General features: G+C 43.0%; 2 protein-coding genes across 2 annotated transcripts; both read right to left on the reverse strand.

The window, feature by feature from the left end:
* Positions 1 to 7: 7 nt before the first annotated feature.
* On the reverse strand, positions 8 to 2,873 carry dtwd1 (DTW domain containing 1). Its single transcript, XM_079736882.1, has 5 exons — positions 2,772 to 2,873; positions 1,393 to 1,695; positions 1,011 to 1,148; positions 377 to 644; positions 8 to 241 (listed from the first exon to the last, which is right to left on the reverse strand). Exons 2-5 carry the CDS (start codon positions 1,633 to 1,635, stop codon positions 12 to 14), a joined length of 879 nt encoding a protein of 292 aa, XP_079593008.1. The 5' UTR covers positions 1,636 to 1,695; positions 2,772 to 2,873; the 3' UTR covers positions 8 to 11.
* A 5,377-nt stretch (positions 2,874 to 8,250) lies between these two features.
* fgf7 (fibroblast growth factor 7) lies at positions 8,251 to 13,785 on the reverse strand. The gene is made up of 3 exons (XM_079736198.1): positions 13,378 to 13,785; positions 9,347 to 9,453; positions 8,251 to 9,235 (listed from the first exon to the last, which is right to left on the reverse strand). Exons 1-3 carry the CDS (start codon positions 13,661 to 13,663, stop codon positions 9,020 to 9,022), a joined length of 609 nt encoding a protein of 202 aa, XP_079592324.1. The 5' UTR covers positions 13,664 to 13,785; the 3' UTR covers positions 8,251 to 9,019.
* Between the last annotated feature and the right edge of the window lie 1,782 nt (positions 13,786 to 15,567).

A 15,567-nucleotide genomic window follows, 5' to 3' on the forward strand; every position in this document is an offset into this window, starting at 1 on the left:
CATTGAGTTTCTCAGTCTCTTCCGGCGGCTGTTTTGGCACTGTTGACGAGTGTGTGCAGGTAGGCGTAGAAGAACAGGAGGTTGTCGTATTCCCCGCTGTACTCCTGAGCAAGGCATTGCTCGTGGTAGTCTTTGAGAAAGAAGTAGATGGCCTCAATGGTGGCCAGGTAGCTCTCCGGTTTGCCCTTCTGGTGGCGCCAGAAACACGTCTTCCTGGTCTTCAGCTCTACCCGGGGCAGGCCTGAGGAGTGAGAAACACAGCAGCGTGCGTCACCCTGCATGCCCACATCAACATCGCGTGAGCTGATGCTACACAGCCTACCCTGTGATGACTGCCAGTACAGATCTCACAAATGCCAACATCTCCAACAATTACCTCGCAGCCTCTCGTCTGTGACAATCTTGTTGGTCTGGTTCCATGTGCTGTCAATGACAACCACCCTCTTGAGGGGACACACCCTTGGCTCCGAGTCCTTGGCCCCATCTGGGGCCACTGACCCTGGGTCTTGGACATCGTGTGTGGCCCCTTGTGTCTCCTCAGTTTTAGGCCTTTTCGGGGATGGCTCACAATCCAAGCTGTCCCTCAAATGCTGCACCAAGTCCTGCATTGGGACTGACCCTGGCCCTGGAAAAACCAAAACAACCTAGAGAGAGAAGACATACGATGGAAAGGCAGGCTACAACAATTTGAAACAGACACACGGTATAGTCTGTAATGTTAAGTACTTCGATATGTGGAAAGTTAGCATATGAACACGTTTAAAACCCACTGAACCTAGAAACAATTATAAAAAGGATAACCACAGTTACAGGGAAAACATTTCACATTAATAACAAGATACCAAGTTGCAGATATTACAAACGTATTTACAACAGAGGGAAACAAACCCTAAAGCTGTTTTATGAATTCCATGGAACTTAATTGAAATGAATGTTACACTCCTGCCAGTCTCCTTCACAAGCACTTAGACCCGGGAGTCAGTCTATGAAGAGTAAAGAGTTATGCCCACTTGGTCGGTTTCAAAGTCAGGGATGCAGGGGTAGGTGTATATGTTGACATCATCGGGGGCCAGTATCTTGGCGTGTATGGCGGTGCTCTTGCCATCTGTTTCATTGGGGTGCTTGATGATGTCTATCTTCACTGGAAGCTTAATAACACATAGGAACAATCTAGTCAAGCTTATGACATAAATATGTCATAATAGATCTTATGTAATAATAAGATAAGTAACAGAAATGTGATCAAAACAACTGCTTTTTGCAAAATTCAATGACAACAGGTTGCTTTTTAAAAATAAAACGGTTGTAAACCCAGACAAAGTGTACTCCTTGATGCCAATGAGCATATCGTATACAGAGGAACAATCAAGTCAACCCTAAACTTCTACTGACCTTGACGGAGGGGATTTCTTGCTGGCTGACACCCACTAATGAGTAGCATGTGTAGCAAAAGAACATTCGTGATCTCCCACATTTGGCGCATTTTAACCTGCCGCACTGCTGCGCTTTCTCCAGTACAGCGTGCGATGCCAACTTTAATCCATGTAGAGGTTGCACGGCAGGCTTGTGTGTTATAGAGGAGTCACTAGAGGGTTGCTTCAGATAGAGGGCCTTGTCTTGGTCCAAACAGCTCATGGTTTGGTTTAGAAGCCCTTTTCTGACCGTGTTATGATGTGAGGATGTCAACACCAATAGCTGGAATAAAATGGTGCAATATAAACAACATTAAGGATAGCAAATAAACGACATTTCGGAAGGATTCCAATACACATTGCTTCCCACACAGCCTTCTCTCCACCTCTCAGTTAAAATGTTAGAATACCGTGGTAATGATTTTCTGATTATAATCAGGACAAATGGTTGGGTGGAGCAAATCGTGTATAATAAAAGGTAAATTGACTATATACTTATAAAGAGCTCTATATAAACTCATTGATCACTTTACAAAACACGACACTGAGTTGGATGACAACGAAGGGAAAATATTCCTTCTTCTCTGCAACCGATGCATCGCACACAGGAGCTTCTTTCAGTCAGTAAAGTAAATCCTTTTATCACTTTAGCCCGGACTCGGTTCGCTTGCGGTAGGTTATCATTATGATAAATAGATTACGCTGAAGCCCCATGTTTACAGTATTACAGAGCAGCATACATTTCGTTAAGTGGAATTCTCCAAATCAACCTATTTAACGCCTTTCACTGTCAGCCATCTCTATAATGCCAACAGCAGTCATTTCATTGGCATTATTATCTATGGACCTCTCCCTGATAACCTCATAGCTGGGTTTTCCATTGTGCCGCCTGAACATGAACACACATCGCTATGGATTCACACACCGTGCCCACCGTGGATGGCTGGGGACGAAAGTAAAGTGGTATTTTTAACGACTGATAAAAGTCCAATAGCTTATTTGAAAGTACCCACTCTGTTGTGTGTGTTGTGTTGTGACGCAGCCTAACAACAGAGTGCGTTCATTACTATGACACAACCATGGATACAGTGGGTTCCACTTTCAGATAACTATTTAGACATGGGAGATCAATGATTAAAAGCCCAGTCCATGTTCGTCCCCAACCATCCACGGCAATGAAAGTGTCACTGCTTAGCGACGTGTGTTCGTTCATCTCCACACGGGGCACAGGAGGCACTTAAGTAGGCTAATAACACGGTTTAGCGGAACTAACGTAACATAACCTGACCGGAGGCTAAGAACAAACTGTGGACACATTCACGTCTACAGACCGAAAATATATGAAATGCCTTTACTCACACTGTTATCGACATGGAAATGTTATCAATGCTTTGGTCAATGAAACGTTGCTGAGAAGTTAGCATATGGTACAAGGCGTTGACGTGGATGATGCACGTAAACATCGGACGCGTCCACGTGCGTCTTCCGCTACTCCGGAAGTCTCTCATTTTTTGGTTGCCGCCATTGGTTGGCAACCGTTGACCAGCAACGTCACAGATTTAAAGAAATATTACCCAAATGACCTCGGCATGAGGGCGATTCCGTTTGGATACACTCTTTTTAGAGTCAATAGACCCACTCATTTATGTTACTTGCAGTCAGTTTCAGTCACACAAGTAATAGCACGACCTGCAGCAGCTGTACTGTGAAGTTACCAGGTACCGTCCTATTAATGTGGGTTTTCCTTTATATATTTTTTTCTTTATATACTCTTTTACAAAGTAATATTTTGATAATATAACATATATTCCGAACTCAATAGCAACTGACCATCTCAGAGGCACATGTATCTTCTCTGTGTTGTACCAGCCTATAGCTCCCACAGTAGACAATAAGGACCATGGAACCTTTGAAAATATTTCAAGTTGAGGTTCAGGTTGACTTTGTTCTCATCATGAAGCACTATCCGCTTTCTTTTCGAGATATTGGGTTATAAAGTATCCCTTTTACGAGCTATTGTCCAACTGTTGGAAAACTTTTGTGCTGCAACCATTTAGTTTGGGAAGCAGACAAAAAAGTTATCTTGCATTACTCTGTGTATACACAGATGACCCATTGCTGAAGTCTTGGCTCAACAATACAAAAGCAAGGTTAATGAAGACAAAGTGGTGTATTATTTATTTATTAGTCCGAGTACGCATTCCCTCCCCTCTCTCTTTGAAGCCCGATGTGATTAGCGTGATGTAAAACAGACTTGTTAACTTTCAAAGATACCTGTGCTGTCACACACGTTATGAAAGTCAAGATCACGCACCCACTCAGACGGCTCACAGATGTGTAGGCTATCGTGTAAGAACCCTCTGTGTATGGTGGTCTTGGATTCCCTGGGGCTTTGAAACTAATGAGACTCACGTTGTTTATAACTTAACCACATTAGCTGTGAGGTTGTTCTTGCATATCATTTCCATAGACAGCGTTCCAAAGGATCTGGAAACTCCTCATAGTGACCTTTCCTTTTCTGCGTTGGATCCTTACAGATGCACTCTTCTGTAAGTTCAATGCAAATTACAACTTTACAATCAGGACCTCCCCTAAACATTTCAGGAAAGTGCCTATTCAACCACCAGATATGCATGTGCATCTATCCCAACTGTCAATAAAGAGGTATTCCGTTTTTTGGCCCAACTCTTCAAATTATATTGCAGTACATTTGTTTGCTCGAGATCTTGAACAAACTGCGTTTTGCCGATTTTTAAAAGAAAAAACATGTTTGCACCTTTTTTTCTTAGATAAAATTATATTAAAAATCTATTTTCTGATTATTTCTTTTAACAACTAGTAGGATTTTGATGTTGTAGGGCAAGTGCTAGTAATAAAGGGGATCAACCTGTTAACCTTGGAACTACATTTGTGCTTTTAAGATGTCCCGTGACACAATGGTGCCTTTCCGAGTGGGACAACTTCAAAAAGGACTCTGCAGATCTCGTTTCTCTCTGAACCTCCGGTAAGAATCGGTCTTCAATATCACATATTTTATGTTCATGTGTTTTTCTCAAATCATTCATTTCATTTTCTAAAGTCGAAAAAGGTTTTCTTGGCAGAGTTGGAGTCTGAGTTGGCTGAATCAATACACCGTGCAAGAAACTGACTGAATGGTGAGTCATATGAAAGCACAGTGTTCAGCAGATTCTGCAGCCTAGAATCCATAAGCTCATCACATGCCATTTAAAAAGAATGTGCATAACTCATACCACAATAAATTGAGCTCAAGAGTCTACTAACAGTTTTGGACAGTTAGCCTTTTCAAAGCCATCTCATCACTTGCTCATCCCCTCGAAGGAACCGCTTAAACATTTTATCTTCTCCAATGTTAGTCGTCACCAAGTTTATATTTCTTAAAAATAGTCCCATTGTTGTTGCATGGTGCGGCCCACCATTTATTTAGATCCATTCCATGGAGTCAGTTTATTGGAGCTGTCAGGGAGCCCTTGGGGTATGGTGTTGTCTTAGGCCTCTCTCCCTATCTAATATGCCAATAAAACCCAGAGAGCTATGGGCAGAATCACACCTCTGCAGCACACAAGCTATCTTCCATTTCACCAGCAGCAGACTCAAAGTTGAATGTTGGTTAAAGGGGCTGCAGATACGATTATTTTTGTAGAATTTGTTAGGTATGGCATAGCAATCCGTCATCTATCAGTGAGTGAAATGTGCTGTGAGAATAATATAATAATTTCGGCAAATAATAATTTCGCCAAATTCCGGACCAATCAGGTCATCTCTTCCCTAATTATATCGGGGAATTCATCTTGCCTGCAGTAGTCATCGTATAGATCTAATTGATAATTGTCTAAAAGTCCAATTTAAATTAGTGCTGTGACCATATTATGAAAATATGATGAGTGAGCCCTTTTCAGTTAATAATAACTAGTAATTACTGATCATTTAAGTTATAATAACGATAATAATACCTCAACAATAAAAAAAATGCGATATTGAGAGGGTTATAAACATGACAAGCACTTTTATTCTAACAATATTATTTGATCAAATCCTTTCTCAAACTGCAGGCATGCAAGGATAACTTTGTTTGACATCTCAGCTTTCAGATCGATTTGTGTCCGTGTGTGTGTGTGTGTGTATGCGTGTGTAACAGATGACAGATTATATCGATGCATGGTTTTCATTTGCCGTGTGAAATGGCAGAGAGCTACGGGGGGGGGTAGGCTTCCCCCCCGCTCCTCCACCCACCCCCAACCACCACTAAGTTATTCTTTTTTTCTCCTGGTCTGGGGAAATGAGGATTCCGTGCTAAGGCTGAAAACACAGAATTCCCTGGGTTGCGTAACAGCAGATTTCTTCTGGGGTAATCAAGGTTCACAGCCCCTGAAAGTGTTTTGCATCAAGTTCAGTCTCCCACTACTATGCATGGCTCTCCTAGCTACTAACGGAGATCCTACACAAATACACACTCACCCACCTCCTCTCACTCACACCTCTGCGTCCAAAAACCACAACCCAACCTCTCCTTTGCCTCGTGTCTCCAGACGCTATTTAAATTACAGGACGCACGAGGCCCTGATATTTGAACTTAACCTTATATACACATATACAAATTCACAGCCCACCTCTGATGTTTTACTCTGCAGCACACGAAGGTTGTACATAATGCTCGCTGTTTAGCCCCAAGTTCCTACAGGTGTAGTCCTTGATCTCTGCCGCTGTTGCTGATACGTGATAGTTTGATGTGAGGTGGATCATTTAGCTCTGCAGACTATAGCGCCGTGGGTGTGAACAATGCCCTAGACAGGGCCACGGCTTGCATGCTGCCGTCTGTTGCTACGTGTCTGTGGAGGGGTTCCTGTGAGCTTCTGTTGGCTGCAGCCTTGCTTGGCTCCCTCGGGAAGACACAGCCTTGAGTCTGAAACGTGTTTACATCTTCAGCATGTTACAAATGATCTGCTAAGACTAACTTTGCGTGACTTGGCAGAAGCCTTCACCTTTCTCCAATGTTGTATTTCAGGCGTTTGCACTCGTTACATGAGTCATTCTTTATCTGGCAGGGTTTCTCTGTGCCAGATGTGAACCCATAAAGTGCTCTCTAGGCATGTTTGTGTGTGTGTGTGTTTTTGGGACTGTGTGTGTGTGTGTGTGTGTGTGTGTGTGTGTGTGTGTGTGTGTGTGTGTGTGTGTGTTAGTGTGAGAGAGTTGTGGCAGCCTGCCAGATAGTCTGCAGCAGTGGACTGCATTGTGATAGCACTCAGGCTTCACTCACTATAACATAAACATATGATAATATAACACTTGACTGTCCACAATATCTTTAAATTTGCCATGACATGATAAATGACTAATACCGGAGGTTTGCAGTAGTACCTTATGTGCTTATCAGCTTGATTATTCAATTTAATGGCATTATTTTGGTGTACACTGTGTTTTTTATAGTCAAAGGAGATATAAGATTAGTACATTGCTTTAGAAACTGCATCAAGATGTTTTCCAAATCCTCTTATCACCATATATGTCCTGAGAAAAGATCCATCAAGATTATCCTTATATTTATTTAGTCACTTAATTCATGTGTTATATGAATAGTCATAATAGTAAATGTTTTCATACTAGTACACTTAGTATTATTATTACTAAGTGTACTAGTATTAGAATTAGTATCATGGTTTCAATTCACCACGTGGTCAGTGCTATGAATGTTAACGATTTAGTTAAACGTATAGAGTAAATTAACTTGTGAATATATATATAAAGTCACACACCCCAGCTCGATCCCTCCGCTAAACTACCTCAGCTGGACGTCTGGTACAGCCATCGCTAAGAGCAAAGGTCGATCAACAAAGTCACAACTTTTCTATGTTTTGGGACCTCATTGGTGGAACGAGCTCCCTGCCGATGTCAGGATCGCAGAGTCGCTCACCAGCTTCCGCAAAAGACTTAAAACTCACCTGTTCAGAGTTCAGCTCGACTCTACATAGCTACCCAGCCCCTTCCGGCCACCATTGTATGTTGTACGTCCTGGCACTTAATGTACGCACTTAGTCTACATTGCACTTATTCATAGTACTTAATTGTGTAGCATCTGCAGTAGCTGCTATCATTGCTGTACACGGGGAATGGGTTAGCATAGCGATTGTTAGTACTTGCACTTGGTTCGATGAACATCTTTACTGTACTGAAAGCGATAAATTGTTTCACTTCTTATGACAAATGTACTTATTGTAAGTCGCTCTGGATAAAAGCATCTGCTAAATGGCCTAAATGTAAATGTCAATGTAAATATATATATACAAAGGCATACATATTGTGTAAATATTAATTGGAGAATATTCCCGGCTCCAGTTTCTCTTTTCTCATCCTCGTCAATAAATTAAATACATATTTTCCCTTTAACACATCTAATGCATTTAATCTAAATGAAACACTGGCAACTAATTATCCAGGTAGGGAAATGTACATGTTAAAAAAAGGAAACTTACACCATGTAACTGATCTTTTCTTTTTATATAAATAAAACAAATAACTTACAACCAGATAACATAATGCTATATGGCAGTATGAAGATATTGCAGTGATATCATGCAGTTGAAGAGAGTCACCTGTTGAGAATGCGAAGGGGCATACATGGATGGTTTACTCAGTACATGTTACTTTTAAACTCGAGTGTGATCATATATGTTGGCAAACCTGGAATGTTTAAACAGAAAGGACAGACAGGGCTCTCCTCAAATAAATATTTGTTTCTTTATAGGTCAGAATACACATATCTGAACCATGTTATATATAGGCTAGTCGATAATTGTGATGAGGAAAGAAAGACGGCGTAACATAATATTTAAAATGTTTTGACTGTAGTCTTTTAATCTGGGTCATTTCTGAGCAGCAGAATATTCTCGCTTTATTGCATATATATTTTTAGGAAGCGTCACACTTTGATAAACAAGACGTGGTCTGATAGCAGCTTATAATGTCTGTAAAGGCATAAACCACAATTCAACAAACTAATCTACAGTTTGGAAAACCGTTTCAGTGAATACCCTCTCCCATCCATCACTTGTGTTCACCGCACTTGTGCCATGAAGAGTCAAGTCCAGCTTGCTTTCACTCATTGGGCAAGCCTGGTTTCTTGAGGGAGAAAACGTTATATCTGTCTCATAATTATATATCACTGGTGACAATGCATAGATGCTCTTAAATTTTATTCTTGACTGGTTAAACGTGTCTGTTTATAATAGAACAGAACATTACTATTCCTATTAACTCACTTATCAATAACTGTTCAATTAGTGTACTAAATTTAGTGATGCTTGGAAATATTTGTATTTTATTTCCAACAGGATGCCTCAATACTTGTTTGAGTGGAGATGCTGGACAGAACATGTAGTTTGCAGTATGGCACACTTCACACCTGTTGATTTCCGAAACAAATCAGCACAACATATCCCAACCGAGAGTGTAATGCAATGCTAACCAAATCAGTGATGTTTTATTTATTCATACAAGCTTGGCGTCAGGTTGCGCATGCGATACCGCACCGGTGACGGTGAAAGTCCTGCAGCAGTGATGCTGCCGTACGTCCGTCACCGGCCCCTCCGGGGTCAGTCCACCCTCCTCTCCTCCTCCCGGCACTTCATGGGGATGAAGTGGGACGCTATGTGCTCCCTCCTGGTCTTCCGACCACGCACGGGCCTCCCCTTCTGCGACAGCGCGATAAACATCTCCTTGCCGTTCCGAGTGCACTTGGCGGAGGAGTAGGCGTTGAAGTAGTTTTCTAGGAACACTTCCTTGAAGTTGCAGTTCTCACTGTAGTTCCTCTGCGAAGAAAAAAGAATTCAATCCTACAATGAGTTCTTGTTAAGCATTTTGTTGCAAAAGGTTAGTGTTACAAAATTGTCCTTATATTTTTTCAAAATGTCAAAGGTTACCTTGCCTTGGAGCTGCCCGGTCCTGTTCATTGAGATATAATACTGACTCTTGAGCCCTTTTATGGCCAGCACTCCCCCCTCGGACACTGTTCTGATCTCCAGGACACCTGCCAGGTGTGACAGAGTGGCGGAGAGTCGTCATTAGTGATAGCAGACAAGCGATTCCCAGGTCGCTAGACAGGGCATTCACAAAACATACAGCTCCATTCAGGAAAAAAAAAAGAAAAAAGAGGGAGTTGGGAGTTCCTGTGCTTAATCAGTCTGCGGACCCTCTGGCTTTGTTCAGGCCTTGTTAACTGGCCTGGGTGGCCATTACACAAACCACAGCCCACGCTACGCCACATATGGGAGACAGATTACCCTCAGCCCTCCCTCCGTCCCTCCCGCCCTCCGTCTCCTGGGATCGAGGAAACCACCTCCTTCCATGTGCTTTGCACGCTACCTCCGCTGCCTGCTCTCCACTACTGATGGGGGGGGGGGGGGGGAATAGTTGCTGAACTATTTTGTTTGCTGTTGCTTGGAGATGCATGTAAAATAAATGGCATGTGGCCGTTAATATGAGAATGTTATAGATAAAAAAATACGTTAGTAGGCCATTATGCCTTCAAAAGAAAATGAAAATCTTTCTGGGACCAGGCAAGTAACACCTTAATCGATTGATTTAATATTGAGTCATATTAATTATTATCCTTTATAATGATTTATCATCATGTCAACAAAGAATATCCAAAAAAGGAAATATTCCAAGTATGATATTCATTACTGTGAATCAAACAAAGGACAATCATTTTCAGGACAATCATGCGTGTTCCTCTAGCAATTCAAACAATGTGGATTGATGATTGAGTAGCCGACTAGTCATTCACTTTCCCAGGAGCTACATCACCTCAAATAGTTTTTTTCCTTTCAAGCCTAAGTTGGTTTGAACTACTTATTTATTAAAAAGATCAATCATATACTATGAAAAGTACAGATTCAGCGGTTGAGCCTGATGCATGAAGGAAATGTAGAGCCAGACACAGGGATCAACAACAGTAATCAATATTAAAGATAGCCTTTGCACAAGTCATGCAATCAAAGCCACCAGATGACAAACGGTTATTTAAATTACAATTGTCTGTGGTATATGTTTCCTCTTACACCTTGAAATATGTCATTTTTGATATTTTTCTCTAAGCCATGAATACAGTTCTTATACTGTCATGGTTCTGGAGGGGATGAGACCTATAGTTTTAAATAAGACATGGATGCAATTCTTTCATTTGACAGCCCCCCTCCCCCTTCCTATACACACACACATACGCACGCGCTCGCACACACACACACACACACACACACACACACACACACACACACACACACACACACACACACACACACACACACACACACACACACACACACACACACACACACAAACACACCATATCCCAGGTGTGCCTTTCTATAGTTCTCGCATGTATTCATGTTAATATTTTGTAAAAAGTACCCAGTAGAATCAAAAGATCTGTCACAGCACATTTCTCATTCAAATTATTTGTTTTTGTAGGTGCCGGGTGCAGAAAGGCCACTGTTTAGAGCCAGACATGTCTTTACCGTTGTCATTGGTTGTTAACATTACTATGCCATTTGTTCTAAGCTTGCCATTGCAACTTTTGTAACTCCCCCCCACACGCACACACACAAACACACATCCATGTATTTCCAAGTGGCATTGCCGCATTTTCTTGATTTCTCTGTATTGAAAGATTTGCCTTTATTCTGCTAGCCAGCTTGGGGTAAACAAACCATTTACGGATGATTCCTAATTATTTCCTCCTTGGACAAAAACAGACTACACATTGCTTTGGTTTTTGGATCATGCAAAAATAACAGGATTCTCCTATTACTTCTGATAAAAAGTGATATATGCAAGAAATAAACTCTTGTTGGATAATATTTATATCCTAACCACTGTATTTTGAAAAGTTTATGCACGGCTCATTATTTTGCACAATCAACGTTGATTTAAGAATTGTAACCATCCCTTTCCTGAAATGAGAAACATACAGAAAATACACAGTTTTCCATAAAATATAGCCGAAACTGTGTTCCTTTGATTGATTCGTTTTTTCATCAAATTTGCTTCCACCACCACTCTGTTATATCATACCCAAAACAACATGCTGCAGTAAATTCTCACTCCCAGATGGGTGAGATCCAATCTTGTGAAATGAGTATCATTGAAGTGGACTCTGGCACAAATTGCCTGGCCTCTGTAGTTGTCATGTGGATTTGTCACGCTCTTATGTGAAACAAGGTCCCCTCCAGCCTTCCTTTTTTCACTAGCGTCTTTTCAGATCATTTTGGGACAGCTGAGAGTATTTATTTTTCTGGGCCAGACAATTTTTCTGATTAATTTGATTATTATCGTTGTCATACACGGGACACAGACATGCATGTGATACATCAATATTAAAGCTCATATCTAGCCAATTTTTATGTGGTCCCGAGACCATATTTGCACATTAAGTGGGGAATTATCTGCAGTGACTGATATCACACATGCACTTTCCCCTCTGCTCTGGCCAACAGCTTTTTAAGCAGACTGTTCTCAAATAAATCATAACAAGGTTTGCTACAGCGCCACTCTGTGTATACTTTGTAGCACGTTGTTTATCTGATGGATTTGTCCTCCTTTCGGTTGGATAATGGCCTGCATAAATAAAACACGGAATATAAAAAAAAAGAAAGACTTTAACGTGTCTCAGAAGTTTCTGCAATTCCCCTGGGGTTATGACACTGAACCCCAGGGACTGCTGTTTGTGTAAGGAACAAAAGTTGAAATGTTTTTGTGTGTGTGTTTGTGTGTGTGTGTGTGTGTGTGTGTGTGTAGGTGTGTGTGTGTGTGTGTGTGTGTGTCCATGTGCGTGCGTACACTTGGGAAATCCTGCATGCAAGCTCGGTTGAGGGTCTCTTCAAAGGCTCATCAGTCATATTTCTTTGTGATTTTTGCGTGAGATCTTCAGACACATCTGCGTGTATTGTTTCTTCTGCCTTTCATCGCCAATTGTTATGCAAGCCTCTGCTTTTCCAGTCATGCCAGGGTTTATCGTTCATGCCAAAGCCACACGGCGACGATGGAATGTTAGCTACCGATTACAAATTCATTCTGACCTTCATTCATAGCCCATATTAATGACACTTTTAAACACTGGTAGCCCTAAAGTATATTTGTGTACTCAATACTGCAATTATGTAACTAGGCACTGAGCAGTGGTCTTGGGTCTGTTTACGTTCATGGATTGTATTGTTTCTTTTTGTGTGGAAGTGATACTGTTCTATCAGATGCTGCCGTGAATTCTAATCCAAGTCATAGCTGGCGGTATCTATGTTATGAATTACACACACTGCCTTAATCATGCTTGTGTGAGATGCTACTGGGGGTAACTGCACATTTTCAAGGCACGGCGTGATAACTCATTCTATTTCTATTTCCGTCGACCATATCTCTGATCCCAGACGTCAGTCTGAGGCAGCGGGTCTAACCCCTCCCGACGTGGGTCTAACCCTTGAGCAAGCGCCAGTTCCCTTGGGCCCGTGAGTGCTTTTCTCCCAAGGAGCCCTGGCTCTCCCCAGCCTTCCAGAGTCCTTTCCGTTCACTTCATTACAGCCTATGTTTAGATGGTGTTATGATTAGGCAGGCCAAAGCCCACACCTGCTTTATTTTACTCCAGTCACTTTGTGCTTCTCTAGTGCAGACACACGACCCATTAAAAGTGTGGATAAACTCCCTCCCACGTGCTGCTGTCATGGGCCCAGAGCCCGGCACTGACTCAGTGTAAACACCTCCGAGCTCAGGTCCGGCTGACACAACCCATCCGCCTTCACTATCTGGGACCGAATACTGTCAGATAACTTTTAAAGCTGAAACGCACCACAAGAGCTGGCCTCTAACCAATCACTTGATATATATATATATATATTTACACGTATATGGAGTATACTGCATTCAATCATGAAAAGCATTAATAGAGACTAAGGGTTCTTACTGTAGCAGTTGGTGGGGTCCTGCGTGCCGTTGATGCTGCCGTCGTCGTCGATGGTGAGGAACCACTGTGTGCGACTGAAGAGCTGGCGGATGCGCACGTCCCCGCCCTCCATGTAGTCGTAGTTCCTGGCGTGCCGCTCGTGCTTGGAGCAGTTCATGAGGGCGGCCAGTTGCTCCGGCGTGCGGTCGCTAAAGGCCACGCACACGCTGCCCAGCAGCAAGGCCACGTGCACGCACAGTCCCGAGAGCAGCTTTGGCAGGTTCCATGACAGCATCCATATGCGCATTATACCGCGACGCGCTGGGGCCCCACGGAGGACATATTGAAACGGGGGGGATCGAGATCCGTACGCTGCACCAACCCCTTTGACCCGCGTCCCCCAGGTCCTTGCTCTGCGACCCGTCACCTCTTGAATTGCGACCTTACGTTGCCCCCCCCCCCCCCCCCCCCCCCTTTCCTCTCCCAGCAGCAGGGAGTCCCGCTGGCCACACTGAGACAGACGCTGGGCTGTCTGGGTTCTAGCCGAGGGCTGGGGACGGGGGAGGTGAATGAAGGTATGGGGGGGACTTCTCTCTCTCTGTGTATTCCTCAGGCGGTGGATGTGTTGCCAGATCCCTTCTCTGAGGACTGGATCCCGAAAGCGGAGATCATAATCTCTAGAAAAACCCTGCAGTCAGTCGCTGTGGAGACAATAGCAGGATTTAGGGCACATGTCGTTGACTCTGAGGCTGACTGTTCACCGACAAGTGTTGAGAGAGGACTTCTGGTTTGCTGTTGAAGTTACCACTTTAAGGGCTTGTCTAATATTGGTCATGTACCATGGGTAAATAAAGATGGATATCAAATTGTATTTTTTTATTATTATTTTTATTTTTTAAATACTATTAGATAAAAAAAAGGTAACATTATTCTCTTAGTCTGAACCCTGCTATGTCTTGGAGTATTAGGGAAGCAGCTGTCTGGACTGTAATCCCCTCTCTAACCTAAGCCACATGTACACGTGTATGCAGTCTCAAATGTACATATACACAAGTCTCAAAACAACAATCTTTTGAATCAATATGCCGATCTTGACTACCACATACCCCTGCCACCTTCCCCCTAGCACCCACCTTCCCTCAACATTGAATAACTTACATTCTCCGGTAGTGATGGTGGAAGCTGAATGAGGTGTATTCCTTTCGCCCCCCCCAAAGGTCTTATTGTGTAGGCTTCTCGGTTGTATGGTGATGGGTTTGGTGGCAGAGCTAGTCCGGCACTTGTGCTGCTGCTGCTGCTGGTGTTGTAGGCAGGCGTGAAGAGACTCTTCTACTCCCCATGGATGGATCCCTGAGTCTGGCAGGCTGAGACTGTGCATCTTCCACTGTTGTTGTGGACTCTACTCAGATAAATGCCTCTTGCTGACCTCACTTGAGAGCAATTAGATCCCAGCCAGTCAGCTGTCCCTTGGTGAGCTGAAGTGGAGGAACACCCTCTGCCTCACTCTCTCTGCCACTCACCCACTGGACATGAGAGGGAGCTAGAAACATTTAGAAGGGCGGACTTTTACTTGGTGCGCACTCAGAATTCCTCAACCCTTATTTGCATGGACGCTGAAAGTGCTATTTTCTATCCAGACGTCCAAACAAGTCGTGATCCAGGACAAAACTGTTGAATGTGTTTTCTTTTCAGGTTGATGGCCCAAAACATCTGCAGAATTCCGGAAATCCAAATGTCATTTAATCATCAATTCTTCATCGACTGTCTGTCCTATCATTTAAACATCTCAATCTCACCATGTGTAATTTGTTGTTTCAAATAAGTGTCCAAGATTTATTAACCTCCTGCCTCCTCCCCATCCACCACCTATCCCCATCATCACCCCCCCCCCCCCAGAAAAACATCAAAGAAGGGCTTCAATGGCAGGCCTACTGTGAGCTACAGAGGGAACAATAAGTTACAGCTGGCAGGTGTCTATTGAAGGTGAGGAAAACAGCAGAGAACACTGCTCAGAAGTAGTCATCTTTCTGTCAGGGGGTTGGGAGCTCTTTCACTTTCCTTGTTTGTATTTAAGGCCAAATTTATCACCCTTGCATACCTAGCCCCTCAGTCACTACTTCAAAAAGTTTATATGGGCCCTAATGACTTAGGGCCACCTCGCTCCCCTCCCTTCTTCTCACGTGGGGAAGGTCAGAACGGGAAAGCCTGACA

The sequence above is a fragment of the Pollachius pollachius genome, assembly GCF_949987615.1.
Source record: "Pollachius pollachius genome assembly, chromosome: 5".
Taxonomy (NCBI): Eukaryota; Metazoa; Chordata; class Actinopteri; order Gadiformes; family Gadidae; genus Pollachius; species Pollachius pollachius.